The 21,035-nt window shown below is 54.6% G+C and overlaps 1 protein-coding gene across 1 annotated transcript in view; it reads right to left on the reverse strand.

Annotated features, from left to right (window-relative positions):
- The window catches only part of LOC140846755 (anthrax toxin receptor-like), a 45,330-nt gene that overhangs the window by 8,971 nt on the left and 15,324 nt on the right, over positions 1-21,035 (reverse strand). Inside the window, exons 2-14 of the mRNA XM_073224436.1 lie at positions 20,018-20,206; positions 14,878-14,949; positions 13,611-13,682; positions 12,319-12,400; positions 12,173-12,206; positions 11,097-11,176; positions 10,946-11,014; positions 10,495-10,575; positions 10,348-10,408; positions 5,926-6,018; positions 5,101-5,170; positions 4,438-4,529; positions 2,739-2,957 (exon numbers count right to left, since the gene is read on the reverse strand). Of these exons, the coding sequence (XP_073080537.1) occupies positions 2,854-2,957; positions 4,438-4,529; positions 5,101-5,170; positions 5,926-6,018; positions 10,348-10,408; positions 10,495-10,575; positions 10,946-11,014; positions 11,097-11,176; positions 12,173-12,206; positions 12,319-12,400; positions 13,611-13,682; positions 14,878-14,949; positions 20,018-20,205 (1,098 nt within the window). The 5' untranslated portion in view covers position 20,206 and the 3' untranslated portion in view covers positions 2,739-2,853. The remainder of the gene's footprint in view (positions 1-2,738; positions 2,958-4,437; positions 4,530-5,100; positions 5,171-5,925; positions 6,019-10,347; positions 10,409-10,494; positions 10,576-10,945; positions 11,015-11,096; positions 11,177-12,172; positions 12,207-12,318; positions 12,401-13,610; positions 13,683-14,877; positions 14,950-20,017; positions 20,207-21,035) is intronic.

Consider the following 21,035-nt stretch of genomic DNA (forward strand, 5'->3'; position numbering starts at 1 on the left):
CCCTGTGCGGGCTCGTGCCGTTCAGTTTGTTCTCCCAGATCCACCTGAGGGCCACTGAAGCCCAACCTTTGCTGGGGCGGACAACACGCTCTGCCAGAACCGCGGACTGGCACCTGTCGAGCAGCCACCCGCACCCAGAAGCCTGCGCCCGTGCCAAGGGGGAGCCCCGGGGGCTGGGGACCAGCCTGGTTGGGGGGGAATATGAGCCCTCGTGCCTTTTCTCTCTCCCAGGCCTCTAGGCCGGGACGGTGTCTTGTTACTGTGGCGCCAGGTGATCGAAGCCCAGCACCCATAACCTCACCACCACAGAAGCCCGGCCTTCTGGGCCCGTGTCTGTGGGGCAGGAGCCGGCTGCCCCCTGTCCTCCCTCAGCCCAGCCTGGGGTATCAGCACCTGTCTAGGGCCCTTCTCACCTGCACTGTCGTTTCGCCTTTCTTACAACACGACATAATCACCGTAAGGCACTTCTTTCCCAGTGACCCCGGAATCTAGAAAGGGAAAACAGTGTCTGCTTCCTTGCAGGCAGCTCCTGGGGCTGGGACACTGTAGCTGCTGCCCTGCACCTGTCACTTCCTGGCCACTCTGCAATGTTTGCTGGCAGAACTCAAGGACCAAGGAGTCGCACCCTGTCCCTTAGGAGAGAGCCGTCCTAGGGAAAAGCCAGCAAGCTCTTAGTTTGCAAATACGGCTGTTCCCCAAAAAGGGCAAGAAATTCTGTCACATCCCCTTCACTCCCTGAGGCAGCTCCCTTAGACAGACCTGGTCCTGGGAGTCTGTGACTTAGAGGGTGGCCAGGGTTTGCAAGGACAGGGCTGTGCTCACGTGACCCTGGTAGATTGGTCTCCCCAGGCCACCTGCGTCCATACAGCGTTCTGACCCGGGACAGGGAGGCCCACCTTCCACTAACACCCAGGCCCTCATTTCCTGCCCCCGGGACACCCACCTGAGGTGAGCCATGCCTGCTCACCTGATACTTGGGCTCTGTGCACACCTGGGCTGTGCCTCCCTCACAGCCTAATGCACATAAGATGCCCCTCCACTCTCCCTAGCCCTGCTGCCCTGAAAGGCCAACTCTACCAGAGCCCCTCTCTCAGTCAGGATTCAGGGATGAAGGCCTGTGAAATGCAGCGCCACATACATGAGAGCCCAGAGGAGGGGACCAGGTCGTGAAACCCAAGCCTCTTAACCATAACTCAGCGAGTCCTATGGAAGAGCCTCCTACACACAGGCCCTTGGGGACTGAACAAATGCCTCTTTGTTTCAGTGGGAATCATAGCAGTTGTTGAAAACAGGCCCGAGTTGCTAATTCAGTGACAGAGGCCTTTGGTCAGGCTCTGATGGGAGCACGAGAAGGGTATCCTCTGTGTGTCACTGTGAGTCCCACATCTTACAGGGGGCCCCTCTCTCTCTGCTCAGGGCATGAGAGCTGCAGGGTGCGGGGGGATCTCCCTAGGCTGAGGGGGACCTCATTGTGAAGGCCAGTGTGCCCTCAGGCTCTGGCAACACCACAACCAAACATGACCTACCGTGTCTGGTTTTGGTGGCGGCTTCTGGGAAATAGAAAGATGGAGTGCTAAACACAGGGTGAGAAGGGCTCTGGCTCAGCCATGCACCCAGGAGGGGACCTGCTCTGCAGCACAGGGACAGAACAGGGCTTTGGGTGTCCATCTGGGTGCTCGCTGCGTGCGGGTCTGTGGCCAGCTGGCTCCACCTGCCTGAGCTGAGCCCACACTTCCCTGTGCGTCCCGGGGGGGACATTCAGCCTGGGATGCCTGGTGCTGGTACAGGCGTCTAACCAGGTGGTTTTCTACAGCAGCCTTTAGGTCATATGAAGACAAGAGCTCCTCCCCTTCCCCTCCTGCTCCTCCCTCCCCTTCCTTTGCACACCCTGAACCGCCCCTGTGCCCAGAACTCAGGGAAACCCACCCAGCACCCTGGCTTCCTGTCCTCATGCTCCCACTTTGCAGATCTCAGACCTGCAGGTGTCTTGCTGGTGCTGCCCTCTCACACCTCTGGGGGTCCCTCCCCCAGAGCCCCCACACCTGTCCTGGGGAGCCAAGCTAGCCAGGCCTCTGCGCCCGTCCCTCCCCGGGGGCCCGCCTCTGCCCCTTTGCTGTTGCTCTCATTAGGCAGGACACTGGCCACATGCCATGAAGGTGACATTTTTTCCCCCAGTACCCCAGGGACCGAGGCCAGTCGAGACAGCAGACCTGGAGCTGCCATGGCAGGACTGGGGCCACTTCATTTCTGCCCCCTGCCCAGCACGGGGCCCAGCACAACATGGTCCTGAGTAGTGACTGGGAGGGAAGGACAGGGCTCCAGAGATGGGCAGAGGCCATGTCTGTTTGTAAAGGCACAGCTGCCCCCGAGGAGAGCAATCCTGGGGCACCTGGCCCTCCCTGTGGGGTCATCATTGCAGGAGGAATCTGTGTTTTCTCCAATCCACAGTAGAGGTCTCTCCCTGGCCTTTGTCCCTTTGAGTCCTTCAGAAGCCTGAGTCAGGGCCTGGGGTCACTTCTCCTCAGGGGGAGGGAAGCCTGAGGCACAAAGCTCCTTAGAGGCCAGGCTGTGTGCCCAGGAATGGGAGGGCAGCTCTGAGCTTCCATATGCTCAGCTGATGACCTCGGAACTGATGGGACCTTCCCACAGGCGGAATTCTGGGGCAGCCAGGAATCCCGATACTTTGGGGGGCTGGGGAGGGCCTGGGCCACAGGGCTGTGTAGTCAGGGGTCACTCACACATGCAGTGCACCGTCGCCTGATACAACACCAGAGCAGCACAAGAAAGGGCAGCACCATGAGAGGCACAGCCCAGTAGAGAGTTTTGATACTGAGGACTGGACTGGAAGACTTTTCATCCGGGTAAATATGTCGTATGACACCCGGCACAGCATGTGGAAGGGTATGTCGTTGGGCAGCTGGTGATACGGCATCCAGTAGGGCAGGTGGGGTCCTCTCCTGAAGAAAGCACACATGTTAAGTCCTCGGTGCACCTGAGGTGCCTATCACTTGGCATCCCACCCCACACCTCCAAATCCACCTTTACACTCAGACTGTCCCACTCTGAGAGGGCCCAGCAGGCCAAGGAGCCCAGGGCTGGATCCTCAGGGCCCCTGAAGAGCCCTGGGCCACCGACCCTGCACAGAGGCTCCGCCTCAGAGTCTTGTCAGGGAGTCCGGCATCCTCTGTGCTGGGAGGACAGGCAGCCCCCACTGCACGCCTGGGCTGACAGCACAGGGGCCTGGGGAGGAGCACACCAGTGAAGGCACACAGAGGGTGCAGGGGGCGCTGCTGAGGCCGGGATGAAGGGGTCTGCAGGATGAGGGCAGCACCCTGGGTCTATCTTCCCATAGCCTTGCCCTCACTGCCCCCTTCCACAGAGCCACTCAGACCCTCTGAAACTGCACTTCCACATCTGTAGGAGCGAGTGAGTGGACACCTGTGAGGTTTAGAGTTCATAGCCTGTCCTAGAACAGGGCAGACCCATAACGAATGGGGGCTCCTGTCCTGTTGTTACTCATGGCCAAGGAGAAGCTCACTGCATCTGTGCACTCAGGTGCTGCAAGTGCTGAACCGTTACACCAAGTGAGATGCTTCAGAGAAGTGTGACAGGGACAGGGCGAGACTGACTCAGTGCCCAGGAGGCAGGGCAGAGGAAAGGAGAGGCCAGGCCAAGGCTGGGGGAGAAGCCACTGTGCTGGGAATAGACACCAGCTGGCTCCTGAGTTCTTTTCCCAGTGTGCCTGTTGAAGGGCGGTTGTCACTGGGTGGCACTCCTGATGGGCAAATGGGTCAGTTCTGTCTGCTGATCTGTGAGCAGACACCCAGGGATAAGTATAAACAGACATGCACAGGAGTGTCAGGGCTGTTGGAAGCCAGGCTTGGGGGCAGGGGCTGTACCCACAGCTGGACCGGAGCACCAGTGCTGTGGAAATTCACCTCAACTATGTAGGGCCACAGGTGGTCCCAGCCTCCAGGGCTCCTGGGTCTGGGACCCAAGTTTTGAGGGCCTGGGCTCTAGCTCCCTGCACACAGCCTCCAGCTTACACCCCTCACCTAAGCCAGACCCAGATGGAGCTCTGAACTCCCCACCAGGAGAACCAGGCCAGGGAGGCGGCAAGGTGGGAGTCAGGGGGCCGGTCTCAGCATTGTTCCGGAGTCCGCTTGGAGCTCCAAGTGGTCGGTGTCATGTGCCTTCAGGGTGCACAGCCCCAGACACTTTTACAGAGGGACTCCCAGGGCACTTCTGAGAGTCGGGGCACAGCTCCCCAGTGAAGGGCTAAGGGGCTGTAGTGGCTGTGACGTGCTGCAGGTGCCCAGCTGCACAGGCTGCTTGCTGGGCCTGCCTTGGGCATTGCTCCTGCCTTGTGCTTCCCAGTGTGTCTGTCCATCCAGTGAATGGACTAAGCATAGTCCCAGAGGGAGGCTGCAGTCTTACCGTGGAGGTCACACAGCTCCTCCTGCTGACATCGAAAATCGGTCTTGATAAAGGAGAGGCCATTATTCAGGCTGATATCAATGAAGACGGCCCTAAAGCACAGAAAGGGCAGACGGTGACCAGCAGCCCAGATGGCACAGTGCGTACACTTGGCTCAACCTGCAGTCTGACAGTGGTCCTCGTTGTAATGGCTCTGATCAGTGGGCATTCAGGACACCAGAGAGGAGGCAGCACGGGACAGGAGAGCCCACCCCAGGCAAGATGAGGTCAACCTCTGCAATGAAGGCTGAGCAGGCCGTGAGGAGCCCTGCATGGCCCAGATGCCCTCGTGGCCATGGGCTCAGTGGCCAGGCGGGCTGTTTGCTGTCCCCTTCCAAACTCTTTCCTATGACAGGGTATGCTGGCTTGGCCCTGAAAGGCTGCCTGGGCCAAAGGTACCATCCCTGGGGCCCATCCCCTCCTGCATCCTGCCCTCCTTGACAGAACCTGGGTGACAGGGGGTCACAGCCCCTCAGGGGACCACCCACACAGGTGGGTGCAGAGGAAGCTCTGAGCCCTCCCAGAACAGGTGTGAGCAGCTCGGCCAGAGGAGGCACCCCCCCCACCCCCCGCTGGTCGCGCCATAGTGCCAAATCTGACCCGTTCCCTGAGCTTTTCACTTACTTGCCCTGATTATTTAACTTCGGTCCTGGGCATGTAATGGAGGTGTCTCGCACAGATACAGCCTCTATTCCTGGAAGAAATTTACATGCAAATAATGTGAATGGACATGTCCCCACATCCCCGTCTTCCCTCCTGTGGCCCTTGGCAAGCAGAGCCCACCCTTTGGCAGATGTTGGCTTCTGTTCTCTGCCTTCCTCAGAGCACCTACCTCACACCAAGTACCGTGCTGCTGACTCAACTGTCAGTTTAGCTACGACCTTCTGAACATTCTTACCCCTTTGTTGGAGCTTATAATGAAAACTAAATGCTAAGTATGGTTATGGGAAAGATTTCTGTGTATTAGTTTGGTATACTGCACCTTTGCTGAATTCAGGCATTAGTTCTGGTAGTTTTGGAGTGGATCCTTTAGGATTTTTTATGGCATCATCTTTCAATCTCAAGTGAACACACCATGCAGGGAGACCTGGCAGAGACTCAGAGCCCTGGGGCTGCCTCGACTTCCCTCCCACAGACTAATGGACTCGAGTCCTTGCCTCTCAAGGGAAGTGAGAGCCCAGGAAAGGGAGGGGGATGCAGCTCTTAGGGCACACCCCACCCCACACCCAGCCAGGGCTGCAGGAGAGGCTGCTCCCAGGTGTGTGATGGTTCTGGGGATCGATTAAGTCCTGGGCACGAGTGGCAGGTGCTCAGGCTCCCAACCAGTTACCCCTTCCACTGTCCATGTTGCTTATTTTTACTGTGTACATAGCAAATGGTCAGCACGGGCTTTGAAGGTCTGGTTTGCTGTGGGACAGCTGTCACTGGAGGAAAGGAGGGGCTACTTACTTGCCGTTTCCTTTCCAAGTCGAAACTGACACACAACTTCATCCTTCTGTATGTTTTTAAAACCTTTTCCAATAACCTTGACTTCATTTGTATCTGCAAGAGTAATATCCAAATGTCTCTGTGAGGAAGCGCTGAGGTATTTTCCTCAGATCACAACTATGGCAGGCCGCCCCCAAAACAGAATCCCCATGAACTCTAGGGAGGAGGCAGCTGTAGCTGAACCAACATCTGGGCAAACCCCTGGCCAAATCCTCTCCTTTTGCTCACTGAGGGCCCACGCTCAGGAGCCTGGGCTGTGCCTAGAGCACTCAGGGGCCCCTCCCCACTTCCCATGACCCACGAAGTCCATCCATTAAAGGCACCCAGCCTAGTTCCCTCTATAGGGGCAAACTCAGCCACAGGTTTATGCTCTGAAATACCAAGGAGCCCCGAATGGGCACAGGCAGTGACCAGGCAACCCTTACATAACTGAGAGAGGAGCCAACACATCCTGGTGAGTCAGCCCTGTGTCATGTCTGAGCTGTACACGCACACCTAGGGGCCTGGGGACTTTCTGCCACCTGGAGTCAATTCTCTATTGACCCCCCCTCTTTCTGGGGGCCTATGGAAGAATGGAAACCAGAGAAGCCAGGCCCATTCTTGTGGAAACAGAATGTGGGGTTTCAATAGGATACGTGGCTTTCCCCAACACCTGGCTGTCAGAGGGTCAGGATCTGCTGTCAGTGCCCAATCCAGGACCATAGAGGATGCCACCTCTGCTCTAGACCCAGCTGAAAAGCTATCACGCAGCTCCTCTGGAACACCCTGGCCTCTGGTTTTCAACTCATGGTGCTGTGACTGCTGAGCCTGAAACCCTAGAGGGGACCTAGCTGGCCTGAGCCTTGTGGGGAAATTTGGCAACAGCCTCTACTCCCGTGTCTGTGACACGCAGGGAGTGTGGCAGCTCCGGGCAGGGCTGAGAGCCCAGAGCACGGCAGGTGCCGGCACCCCTGGGAACGGTGCACAGCGCCCCTCTGCACCATGCGTTGTACCCTGCCTTGTGTCCCTGCTGCCCTTCAGGCCCTGCTCTTGGCCACTTGCCCTCTTGCAGGAACTACAGCTCTCAGGGGTCTGATTTACTCTGGGAATTGTAGGCATGTGGAGCCAGGATGAGGTTTCAGGGTTTTGAGCAGAAGAGATGTTGAGTTAAAGGACTGTGCTCTGCCCAGACAGCTGCTCCTTTTACATTCTACCTGCCCTCACCCTGTTCCTCCAACAGCAAAAACCCCAAGAAGAAAGTGAATCCAAGAGTGAGCACAGCCAGCTTGCAGGGAGCTGTACTTCCCCCGCTACACTCCCGCTGCCCACCAGCTCTGAGGGCGCAGAGGGACCTTCAGTCCCAGGACGGGAGACAGATCCTTTCTGGAAGAGAGGACATTCTTTCTGGGAGAAAAGTTATACACCAGTCTGCCCGGGATCCAAGGATAGGGGGTGGAAGGCAGCTTCCTGGGAAGGCCAGGTGGAGCTTGGCGGTGAGAAAGGGTGGCTGACCGCCAGGACTGGCAGGGGCACAGCGGGAGCTGACTGCCCTGGGGCGGCCAGGTAGGGGCTGGGATACCACGTGCTGCCCGGCACAGTCTCGTGGAGAGAATTCCCACACTGCTCACCCACTGTTCACCTGTATGTTCCCTGCCTGCAGCTATTCTACTGCTGGTACTGATCCCAGGAGAACCCTGCCCCATGCCCACAGAGAGGGATGCTTGGGAAGACCCCACAGGGAGGCTTGTAGTAGCATCTCCTTCAGAACAATCTTACTGTTGAACAAGGGAGACTAATTAAATTAATTTGGTCCTTCAATGTAACGGATTGCTGTGCAGATGGCTGGAAAATATTATGTAGTGCATAATCCCAATAATATGGAAATATCCTTTTCAAGTTTACTGAGATAGGTGTGCACACGTGTAATCAAGTTCTCATTATACAGGCATGTAACATATGTATACTCAAGTAGTCACAGCAGTTCTCTCTGGGAGAGAGTGGGATGGGACCAACGGGGACTCTCAACATAGTGGAGGGACAGTGGCTACCCAGGCTGGTGGCAGGAGGGTCCCTTACTGCACAGAAGGCCCTGCAATGGCCAGTCTCATAAGGAAAACAATTCGAGGCCCCTCCTCCAGCATGGCCCCCTGAGGGTGAAAAGCCCCAGCATCCCCAGCAAATACACAGGCAGGATGAATGTCAGACCGCTGTGCCCAGTGCACCAGGCCAGAGCCAGCGTTCAAAGCACGTGGGCCCACCGAGGAGAAGTGCAAAGCAGAGGACTGCCTGGAGGAAATGCCAGGAGGGGAGCTGCTCCCAGGGGCGGGGCTGGAGGCAATTAACTGGGAGGGCATCCAGGGGGGTTTCCTGAGCAGCGCTAAATTCTGTATGTCCGTGGGCTGACTCACACAGGGTCCTGTGCAATTCCCAGCCTTGTCAGATGGCACCGTTACCATTTCTGCATTTCAGAAAGAGAACTCTCAACGATCATTAGTCCCTAGTTTGAGATACGCAGACTGAAGGGTTTCATGGGAGGTAGCCTGATGTCGATGTCGGTATTTCACTGTGAGGTGCTTCAGAAATCAGATGGATCATTGAAGGAGAGAGCGAGAGCCAGCAAGGACTGGTTCCACACGTGACCAGACAATATGGTCACACAGGAATTCTGAGGACCAGTTAGTGGAGATGGGGGCTCATCGTACAATTGTTTCCAATGCTGAACATTTTAAGCTTTGCATAACACAAGATTGGAAACAGAAAGCTGCATGATAGAAATAATATCATGGACCGAGCCCAGCAGAAGTCATTGTGCAGCTTGGATGATAAGTGCCTAATGAGAGGCAGAGACCAAAGGCAGAGGGAGGCAGAGGGGGCGGCCCACCAGGAGCAGCTTTGAGGGTGAGACTCCTGTGCGGTGGGCCTCAGAGGATGGGTGGGAAACTGAGGCAGGGCTTACAGTAGCCTAGCTGCCCAACCCCACCTCTGCAGCAAATGAGGTTTAGAGCAGAGGGGTGCTTGCCTTGCAGGGTGTCAGCCAGTGACCTCAGATTCCGTGGTCAGCCTGGGGTGGGTAAGTCCCCTTTCTGAGCACTTGTACCTGTGACAGGCTGGGGCACAGGCTTAGGGGCAGGGAGGAGCCCTTGAGACTCATGCCCAGCCCCTGCCTGCTTCCTCAGGGCAGCCTGTTGAAACGGGTTCTTCTACTTCCTTTGGGGGGCCACGTTTCTGCTTTGTACTTTCAAGTGACTGTCACTCTGTGTAGTGGCCTTTGACAAGAAGGCAGCAGTATAACAGATCAGAGCCAAAACTCTGGGCCCACTGGTAGAGGGCATGTGGCAGGCACCTGTCACTTCATCTTGGCTGCCATGGGGGATGAATGGTGACTGGCACCCTCACTGGTCACTGACAATTGTGGCTTGTCATGTTAGTCAGATGCCATGGCCTGTGTGTCCAGCAGACATAATCACAGAAATGAAGATGTCAAACTGGCTGCACAGATGGGCGCTTAACCCAGGAGGAGCAGGGAGGGCCCCCATGTGTGGGGTTGCTAGGCCACCTCCACACTTTGGCAAGCTTTGGGTTCTTCCTACAGAACTGTCACTTCTACCAGATGGTACACCTTTGCCCTGAAAGGCAAGTCCAGCAATTTCACAGGATAAGCATCAGCCTTCCAGATGAGCAAAAGCAGGAGTGGGCACACCTACTCTGCAAGACTCCCGCAGGTCCATGCAGGCCTGTTCCAGCACGATGATGGGGAGTCAGACAGCTGTCCCCAACAGCTGGCTCCGTTGGAAGCCATCATCCCAGAGGTCCCTTACCCACTCAAATTACATTTCAAATACTAATCAGACTTGGATTTCTGGGGTGGTTTCTAAATAGTTTGACGTATTGTCCTGGTTATATGTGGTTGGGTCCCATTTGGTAGTGTCATTTAGGTTTTTTAAAACAGTTTTTTATATTTCCTAATTAATCTTTTGGTTGTGAGATTAAAGAAAGTAATTACACTAAACTTATGTGGCAGTCATTTTGCAGTACGGTCACCCAGCCATTGTTAAAGTGATAGGGAGCCCATTACAAACCTGAGCAAAGATGCCGTCACATGCCCACCCCCAGCACACCCCAGGCACCATACCTCACACACACTTACATACGTACCTGACACAAACGTTCTATGGACCCAATGCACATTCCAAACCACAATCCCCCCACAGACAGCACATTCACACACACACAGCATATTACACACATTCACACCACACTCAACACACACACACACACACACAGTACACTCAAACACACCGCACAAACTGGAACCACGTACACCACTCCCACCACACACATGGCACATTCACAAAACACACACACACGCACTTCTGTGTTTACAACAGTGACTCCAGTAATTACCTCTGTTGCAGATAGCGGAGAAATCCACAGACGTAATCTGCACACATGACCTTGCTATGAGCTGAAATAGAGTGAGGGGAGTGGTAGGGTCATGGGAGTGAACGGCGGGGGCATGGCGTGCAGCCCCCTTCATCCACCCTCACTCACTGAGTCAATGATGTCTTCCAGTCCAGGGTATCCACTGTCCACTTGAAACAGATGATCCTCTTCACCAGCAATTTCCAACAGCTGAAAGGGAGAGGAGATGACCTGAGCCCACAGCCAGGGGTGATGACCCAGAGGTCCCCATCCCAGGAGACAGACACCGGGGGCTAGACCCTGGCATCCACCAGCAGCCCACCCTCAGGGAAGGGAAAGCTCTTCCACCCTTGCCTCTGCTGTGCAGGTCTTACACAACACTTGTTATTCATTCTGAACGGCCACCTTGCACATCGTTCAACTCCCTGGGCCCAGTCTAAGTGGAGAGGGCCCCGACCCCACTCCCCAGGCACATTTTGGTGGGTACAGGCCCATCCTCTGGGTGACCCTGAGAGAGCCATCTTTGAAGCTTTCCCCAGCTAGACTCACAAGTGACCCCTCGTTACCTGCTCAGAATTACCTGGGATAGCTGATAATTTTGCACACCCACGAAATACAGAGTTGCCCCCAACTGCTTGGATTTTGCAGCCTGAGAAAGAGGAAGTGTTGGGTATAATAAATTTGGTCCAAATATGTGGACCAAAAGGCTGGTAACGATGGGCTTGACTCACTTCAACCTGTGTCTCTGCAAATGATTCTGGCAGCAGTTGTTCACCTGTCAGCACGATGATGAGGCTGGGTACCTTCGCTCCTGTGGGAGAGGCAGGGCATGTCTGGGTCTATGAGAGCAACTGTCACAGGCTTCCAGGACCCGAGCACTGCTCGCCACACCTCACCCTCCTGGGGAAAGGCCACCCCGACCTGAGCACCTGCCTCCCACATGCCTGGAAGGCTTTGCAGCTTATCATGCAACAAGAAGGGCCCCTAGCCCAGGACCCACTTTGCAGATGAGGAGACTAGGCCCAGCTTAGGGTTCTTCCTACAGAACTGTCACTTCTACCAGACAGTACAACCTTTGCCCTGAAAGGCAAGTCCAGCAATTTCACAGGATAAGCATCAGCCTTCCAGATGAGCAAAAGCAGGAGTGGGCACACCTACTGTGCAAGACTCCCGCAGGTCCATGCAGGCCTGTTCCAGCTCAGGACCTCACGCACAGCTCTCCCACGGGCACTTGTAGACCCAGCCTCAGGGCTTGAGGTCAGAGGCAGGTGAGCAGTAGACCCCCTCCCCAGCTCAATGCCTCTCCCTGGGCCCCACATCTTTCCTAGACCCTACAGCCAAGATGCAGATGTTTCTGGCAAGCACAAGACTTTTACACTACGGGAGACACAGAGCAGGAGCATCAACCCAAGGGAAGGAGCTGAAGGGAGAAGGAGTCAGGGAGGAATGTGTGCTCAGCAAGGGGGAAGGTCAGGCTTCCTTCTTACACGGAGGCCCCACTGGCCTAGGACCAGCTGGGTTTCCCCCTTTCTTCTTCAGGCAGCCCAGCTCCAGGGCCAGTGCCTCAGATTTCCTAGGAACCGCGAAGTCGCACACGCGACCCTTTGCTGTGCAGCGGGACATCACGGGGTGGTTTTCATCCCCACTACTCAGAGCAGGAGGCTGCCGCTCAGAGAGGGCACGCAGCTGGCTCCACGAGTCAGAGCTTGGATGCGGCCAGGGACGGTCTGCACCGACCTCACTGAGGCCCAGGCCTGGCTCTTTCCCCGGACACCATCGCCAAGAAGGCAGGAAGCAGCTCACTTACCTGCAGCTCGTGTTCTTTCGATCTGCTCATTGGCCTGCAACAAAATGAAGGAAAAAGTGTTTTGGGGGTACAGTGAGATGACCCAATGATGATCCTCTGAGAACTTGATAAAGCACAACCACATCTCAGAAATCTAGGTTCTGTACCTTTTCCAATCCGTGCTGCATATTTATGCCTCCGGAAGGTCGTACATTGAGCAATTCAACAAGCGCATTGTTTATTTTTTTTCTGGAAAAAAAAAAAAAAGTCAGAGGAGGTGGGAGATGGAATGAGGAGTTGCCTATTACAACCAGCCCCAGGCTGTCCTTGTCCATCTGCACTGCATGCAGCCCTGCCTGGACGGGAGACGGCCAAGCCAAGGAGCCCTGCCCCGGCCCTCTGTCCTGTGCCTTTGGCATTGGCTGGCCTGCTTCCCACCTTCTCAGCCCGTATCAGGTGAGCAGGGTGGCGAGGGGACACTGCTTTCCAGGCCCGTAGGTGAGGCCTGGCCTTCTCCGTGCCCAGCTCTAAGCCGTGGAGAACTGGGGGCCTCCCCAGGGGTCCACCCTGACTGTCCATGGTGAGTACGGGGAGATCCCAGCTGCGATTCCATCACAGTGTGACTGGCAGCACGACCGCCCCCCGGGGGCCCTGCTGAGGGCACACTGTACGCGCACACTTAAGGCAGAGCTTGGCAAGGTCACCGTGCTCACCCTGGCCCCTGCTGTCCACAGGCCCTGGGACCCTCCAGTGCAGGGTCCTCAGGCGCTGTCTGGTGCTCCTCCCACTCTCAGGGGGGTTCCAGTCATTTTCCTCCATGAGAATCTTAACCTCCCTGCTACTCAGAAGCTCCATAACGTCCCACCTCCCACCTAGACCCTCCTGGGATGCAGGCCCACGGGGCCTTCCTCCAGCACCCTGTCCCAGCCTGGTGTTCAGGACCCACTCCTGGGCTCACCTGACCAGACTCTCTGGGAATGTGCTCCCCTCCTGAAGCACCCACACTTGGATGATACCCATCCCTTCCTCCCTGCTTCTGATTGTCTCCCTCTTTCCCCAGCGGCCCAGGACAGAAACTGACAAACAACAGCAGGTGCCAGGCTCTGTCCTAAAAGGCCCCCCACATCTGCTCCACCTGATCAGGGAATCTTCACAGTCAGCCTGTTCTAGGGAAAGCATAGAGCATGGAGGGAAGGACTAGGGTCAGGTGGCAGGATGGGCTCTGAGGGGAGGAGTCTGTCTACTAGCACAGGATCCAGCCAGTGCCAGTGCAGAAGTGGCAGTGGGGCCCAGGGGGCCAGGGCTGAAGGTCACGGAGGGCAGTGAGGGGAGGGTCCAGGGCAGCCGTGCCTGCACACCAGTGGGTTCCTCAGTGTGGGCTCAGGGGCCCCCTCTGCTCCCTGGCCCTCCCTGTGGCCTGATTGCTGGGTCGGCTCTGGGGGATCAATGAAACACTTACCTGTTCGAGGTCAGCTTCATGTTGATGCGGCCGTGTGTCGAGTAGGTAATGAACGACATACGCTGTTTGGGGCTTGGGAGGAAACATGGGCTTGTGAGCACCTATACACACAGGCTGAAAGTGATGCTGATATGCAACAGGGAGGGGGTGCCCACCAAGCTCCCTGTTCTCCATTCTGTCTCTTTTAGTGTGGAGTCTATTTCCTGGACTCCAGAAGTTCTCATCACTTTAGTGAAGGATTATGAGGCCTGGAAGGCGTGCAGCCCTCTTGTCAGAGTGCGGCATAGCACCCTGTAGACCCAAATCCCAAAAGTCTTGTTTACTCTCTCTGCCTCTCTCTCTCTCTCTCTCTCTCTCTCTCTCTCTCACACACACATGCACACAGGGCTGCTGCATGCACAAGGAGATAGACAGCTTCATACTCTTCCACGAGGGCCCTCCCAAGCTGGCCTCTCCTCTCCTGTCAAATTCTTGGTACTTTCACTTCTCCTCCTCCCTGGACCATCTTCCCCAACTCTCTCCCCCTCATCTCAAAGAAATTATCCTCCCTCATCAGCCATTCATATTCTCCTCTCCCTTTTCACCTTCTGGCCCCTCTCTTCTGATCGCCTGGCCCTCATTATCCTTTAGTTACATTGTTCCCACAGGTCCCTATATGAGCTCCCCACTGGTCCTGGCTCTTGCCCACAATTATGAGACTTCTCTGCCTGGAGTACAGCTGGAGTCCTGCCTTTCTGGAGTCCCACCAGCGTCTCTGATCACGCATCATCCAGAGCTCCCTATGGCTCACAGCAGGAAATCCAAGCCCTGCTTCCTGGCATTATTGGCCTCTTTTGCCTTGGTCACAAGTTGACCTCTCGCTTCATCGCCCAGCCTTCCCATGTTAATCATGTTCAGCCAAACAGACCTCTTACTGCTCAAATGACCTTCATGGTTCTTGTTACCCTGTATTTCTCATCCTTCAAGATCTAGATAAAATTTCCACATCCAGATGTTTAGTTACAGTGTTAAGTAGTTTGCCTAGTTCCTAATCTATGAGGTCCTCCAGGGAAGACTGTGCCCCTGAAAACAAGGCCTGACTCCCAGGAAGGAGCCAAGCAAGGCTGCAGAGATCTTAGAAAACAAATGGGATCTGTCCTTCTCTCCTGCTTCAGAACACTGCCCTGAGCTTTGCAACCTGAGGCAGTCCCATGTACACTGCATCTAAATACCAATGTACTCAGTTAGAGAGGAAAACGCCCTGCAACACAGAGCTGAAAAGCCATACTTTTTAAATCTGTTCACCAAATCCTGCACAAAGCTCTGTGTGAACTCCCAGTTGTCATTTACACTGCGTGATCTGAAAAAGAAGAAGACATGAGTCAGAGATGGAGGTGCATGTATCACGTGAGCATGGTTTCTGCCTTCCCTGCCTTCCTGCAGGCCCTTAGCAAGCTCCTCCACGACAGCCCCCAGCTCCTGAAATAGCTAAAGCCAGCACAGCTCCTGGAGTGAGGTCAGCGGGTTACCTTCGTGGTGACTTTAGTCAGTGTGAGTGGCAGCAACTGACTCATTAGACCTGTGTGGTAGGGGATGGGGGACTTCTCCGATGAGGGGCTTTCGGTGGCAGACACGGATGGTTGATCATGCTACATGGGAATGTTAGGAAATGAGGTAGGATGCATTGGTCTGTAAAGCCTCCCGAAATTCTGATATGCTGTCTCTCCTGGTCCCCCATTTTCCCTTGGGAATCACCATTCCCAGCTCTCTGCTCCTCTTCCAGCCCTCGAACACGGAGGTGGGTCATGGCTCTCCGCTCTTCCTCCCCACCATTCCTGCCTACAAGGCTACATCTAAAACCGTCAGCAAACAGTGAGGAAACTAAGGACAGATGACCCCAATATCAAGATTATCCAGGGAGAACGTGTCTATCAGGCACTTTACGTACATGATTTCTGATTCCAGAACAACCCTATGATAGTACAATTATTCCCACTTTTCAGATGAGAAAACAGGATTCCACAGGTCATAGAATGTGACACAATTTCAATAGCTAGCATGGATGTGAACCCAGCTCTGGCTGCAAAGCCCACACTCTACCCATCGCACTTGGCAGGTCAGGGTGACACTGAGGCAGACAACTGCTGGGTAGCAAAGCAGCAGACTTTGTCCACCTACTTAGAGATTTTCTCTCAGACCCACACTGAAGTGCAGGACAACTCCATTCCTAACTAATGATGGCAGCACTTTCTCTTTTCCTCCCCATTATCTCTCTCCTCTGCTTTCCCATTGAATGAAAAGGACACTCCAAAGACAATTTATAGGAAACAAGAGTCTTCAACCCACTATCTACTCTGGGATAGTTGTTAATTGATGTAATTTTGAAGGAAACCCTTGATTCCATAACACAAGAATGTGAGAGCTCGTAGGCAACCACAGGGACCTACAGTCCCCAGCAAGGAAGCAGTAGGGAACAGGGCAGACACGTGGGCTTCTGGCACTCAGGGCTCCAGTCATGATTTAGTGCCCCACTCGTCAATGAGAATGGAGAGATGGGCATCAATACACAGCCCCACTATTAAACCTTGAGGCCAAACGTCCTAGTGATATAACTATTCTGGGAGAATGGATGCATAGAGCAGAATCATATAAGGGAGCTGAGATGTAACTAAGCTAAATTGTCTTCTTCCACACTAAGAAGTTAAGAGAGAATATGTAACCTCAAGCAGCAAGAAACACCAAAAAGTATAAACATGTTTTAGCGTATGAACATAGTATTAGATACATGGTCACAATGTGTAGAAAATACAATCTGGAATACTTGCACATGGCTGTCTCTGAAGAATAGGATCAGAAGTGGGGTGGTATGGGGCAAGAGCCTCAAGGTTTGTTTTTTTTTTGTGTGTGTGTGTGTGTGTGTATTTGTAATAGTGTTCCATCTTAAATTAATGTTCAAGCATTTCCTTGATAAATTTAAAAATGAAATTACAGACAAACTAGTGGCATGAAGTGTGAAAATGGCAGACTTGGAAGCTCTAAGCCTTCGATTGCACAAAGAAACACTGAACAAACAGAGGCTTAAATCTGATACATGCTACAACACACAATAAGGCAAACACAAAATGCCAACTGTCGTATGATTCCATTTACATGAAGTGTCCAGGACAGGCAAATCCATAGATACAGAAAATAGGAGGTTGCCAGGAGTTGGGGAGGGGTGAATGTGGAGTTATTGTTAATACAAGTCTCAGAAGCCCCTGTCCCTGAGAAAGCACACAAGCCATGGCTAGCTCCGTGAGGAACAGGTGTGAAGGGCCCTGAGAAGGAAAAAACAAAATACACGGAACGGCCCATCCAAAGGGGAGCACAGATCAACAGCCAGGCCTGCACAGCTCTACTCTTCCGTTCACCTGAACTCGCGAGGAAGCTGTGCAGGACACACACATGCTGAGTCCGGATGCGTCACTGAGGACGCCCATTCAGCTGTCATCCTCCCTGAGAACCTCTCCCTTTGCCTTTCCCAAGGTAGCCACATGCAGTGACGGATGGTCCTAACATCTGGTCCAACTTGGGAAAACCCTGAGTGCCAGCTGAGGCTGTCAGACCGGCATGGAAGCTCCACCTAATCCTACTTCTGCCCATTTTGTCACACAGGGGTTGGTGCCAAGGTGCTGGTTAATAAGCATCCTGCACAGGCTCCATGTCTGCAGTGGACGGATCTTGAAGCTCTGCTCTCCCCGCTAGGCCATCCCCTCTTCCTCCACCTTTGTCACACGTGTGGGTGCTCCCCTGGATTCTGCCTCTCCATTATCCTCTCACTGGGCACACCCACCTTGGGATCCTACTCGACTACCTCCAGCCTAGAATGAATGAATAGGACTACTCATCACATGGTGACGGCGCCCAGAGAACCTCAGGAGGGCTCCCAGCAGAGACATTAGGCTCACACATCCCCCACACTCAGAGGGCACATGGGAAGAAAGCTGAGTCAGGGAATCTGGGCTGGGTCAGTGGCCCCTGTGGGGCAGGGAGAACCCAGAAGGTGTGATTTTGGCTTAACAGGCAGTTCACTTTATACTTATATTCCGTGACTATATCTGATGTTGTGCTGAGCAAACTACCTACAAGTTCCCCTTCACCTTCATCACAACACAGTGAGATGGCTATGAAGACCCCGACTGTACAGATTGGGACACTGAGGCACAGAGAGATGAAGCAACTGGCCCAAGGCTCCCTGACCGGTGAATGGAGTCTGCCTGACTGTAGGGCTGGGGCTGCCTCCCACTGCCTGTTCCCCAGGAAGGGCAGGGAGCAGCCCCAGGAGGGAGGATGTTCTCTCTCTCCAAGCACTTGTCACCCAGCGGGCCCCGTCTGGGGGTGCGCAGCTCCAGGCCCTGGGGCTGAGGTTGCCGTGGTTTCAGATCTTGCCTGGTGGCTGCAGCTACACTCTAGGCACATTCCCCACTGGTGGCCCAGGGCTGGGAAGTGGGTGTGTTAATGCTTTCTTGGGCACCCTCAGCTCCTCCTCCCATTTGCACAATCTGGCAGGATTTAGTCCTGGCCAACCAAAACGGCAAGTGTCAAGGCGACAGCCATGGTGGGGGGTAGGGAGCACAGTCTGGTGGCACAGCCTGTCCTGGAGCCTGAGTGGGGTACAAGGGACTTCAGTGGCTCCCCTTCCTCTCCTTCCTTCTCCACTCTCAGGGCAAGGCCTGTACTCCTCACCCTGAGCTGCCGGGAGAGCCAGCTGTGGTCGGAGGGGCGAGGGCTGCCTGTCAGCATTTAAGAAGCCAAAGGAGGCAGTGGGAAGAAAGGGGCAGGAGTGGGGAGGTCCTGGCTCAAAACCTGTTTCTCTAGTACCTTTCTCACACGCCCATGTCACACTTCCTTGGGGGGGGAGAGGGGAGTATCTTCCCACCGTCTAACGTTTGGAAGCAAATTAGCTTGGCTGACACTGAGTAAATCACTTGCACCCCAGCCTCAGTTCTGTCATCCCAAAATAAGGAAAGATCCATTGCCTTAAGGTTTGGGAGGCCTACATGGGAGGGCACGTTGCCTGGCACGTAACGCCCAATTATTATTATTACACATGCCCCTCCTGCACCCTGAGCCCTTCCCCATTCATCCCAGGGCCTAGATGTGCCTGAGCAGGCCCACCAGCAGAGAGCAGGGTGTGGGCAGGGGCACTAGAACAGGATGGCAGCTGAGAGGACCTTTCAGACTCACTGGCCCTCTCTGGGAAGACTGACCCAAGGAGGCTCTCAGTCCCCCAGGACCATTCAGACCCCAACCCAAGCCCAAGGTGGGAACCACTAGCCCCCTGGGCTGTGCTGAGGATCAGTGAGGCAAGAGCTGCCCAGGGCAACGCAGAGTCCTTCCCCGAGACAGTGAGGAGGGACCTTTCCTCCTTGGCAGGGGAGGCTCCCAGCTCTGCGGGTTCAGCTGGGCTTGCATCCCCCTATCACCAGTCTCCATGGAGACTAGGGGGAGTCAGAGGCAGTCCCCCCTGGGGATGGAATGAGGCAGCTCAGGGATCCTGGGTCCTGCAGCCCCTCCAGCCTCCAGGAGCTGCCCTCCTTTTCAGGAGACTGCACATCACATGCCTACCCTGCTCTCCCTCCAGGGATGGTTTTAAAGACAACAGAAAGGCCAAGAAAGCCCTTGGACACCAGAGACTCCTTTAAATATATTGACAGTCATACCACTGTCAACACTGAATAAGTAGCATTTATTCCCAGCCCACACAGGAGGTGAAAATGGAATCAAGGTCACCTCCCCCAAAGACTGAGACCCCCAAACCCCTTCCTTCTTTGAGGGCTTGCAGGGGCCTAACCCACAGCCTAGCTCCCCCGGGCTCTGGACAAACCAAAGTGTCCTGGAAGTGCACACACACACTGCAACTTGGGTCTCCAAGGTGTCCGAGAAAGAAGCAAAGCACTGGCAGCAAGAAAGCCAAGGGCTTTCTAAGTAGTGACACTGGGGATGCCCAAAAGCCACCTGGCCATCTCCCTGGGGCCCATTTACACAATAGTCATCGGTGTGAAAAACAAAATAAAACAAAACATGCCAACAGACAAAAACCAAAAGCCAAAGCCAGAGGGCGCTAACTGCTGAGAAGTTTGCTCCCAGTAATTTCCTCACCAGCTGATTAAGGGGCCTGCAGGTCACAGATCTGGGCCATGTGGTCGGAGGGACTGAGTCATCTAGAAACCAGATGGGGGCCTTTAATCCTTTTCAGGAGAAAAAGTCCCAGGGAACAAATGCCTGGGGCATTCTTTCTGCCCCAGGAACAGGGAGGCCACAGAGAGTCTGTTCCATGAATGTGACCAGGACAGTCCCTGCTTCCCTCTCTCAGAGCCTGGGGCCCCGTACTGACCCCAGGGACAGCACTGTTCTATGGCACTGACTAGAGCAGGAGGGCCACTCACGAGTCCAAGACGAAGTACAGGTCGTCAGTGCTCCAGCAGGATTCCCCATCTGCTGGGCTCTCCTGGAGCCTGGAGCTGGGGTGGTGACCTTGGTCCTGGGTGAGGTAGCGGTGGAGGGTGCTCCGGGTGGTCAGGAGCAGAGATGGCAGCAGCAGCAGCAGGAGGATGACAAACATGGGTCCCAGCATCCTGGGGCCCATAAACTTCAGGCCACCTCAAGCCAACACCTCCTCTGCTTCCTCCCGTGCTCAGGGTCCTCGGCACTCCCAACCTCAGCTCTACTCACGCTCTGATCAATATACCTTGCACCTGCAAGCAGCCACCTGATACCTGCCCTGTGGGTCCAAGTAGCAAGTGGTTGGCTGTGGGGTGATGGCCCCACTACTTATGCACCTTCACCCCACCCTGCTGAGGTATGTCCATTATGATGGACAACAGGTTGCCATGGTGACCTTGTGACCTGCAGCTCTGCTCAGTGTTCTCCCTGTGGGCAACCCCAGGCAGGAGTTTGAAGGGCTGGTCAGATGAGGCCTCTATTTGTCCCTTATCCCAAACCCTCCCAGGGTCTTTACAATTTCAAGGAAACCCAGCCCTTTGGTAAACTGACAGAGGGCAGCTGAGGGGGCCTACATACGGACATCACTGAGTGTGAGCAGGTGGAGACAAGAGTGCTGTAAAGTTTATCTGTGGGGACACTGAAGTCACCCAAGGAATAGAAGGATCTGGAAGACGGTTGTGAAAGCAGGCTAGTGTCCTTTGCGAATGAGGGACATTCCAGTTATCTGCTCTGTGTATTGAACCATCCCAGTCCTAAGGACAAAAAACACAACAATTCCATATGCTCACAGGTTCTGCGGATTAGAAATTCAGAGATGTCTGAGCGGGCATGGGCTGACTTTCCTCCATGGAAACCCACTTGCCCTTTCATGTAAATTTTGGAATCATATCGTAAACTCTCCACTCACCTAAACCTCTCTTAATATTTTACCAAAATAAAGTTAAATATGTAGATACATTT

The sequence above is a fragment of the Manis javanica genome, chromosome 16, assembly GCF_040802235.1.
Source record: "Manis javanica isolate MJ-LG chromosome 16, MJ_LKY, whole genome shotgun sequence".
Lineage (NCBI taxonomy): Eukaryota > Metazoa > Chordata > Mammalia > Pholidota > Manidae > Manis > Manis javanica.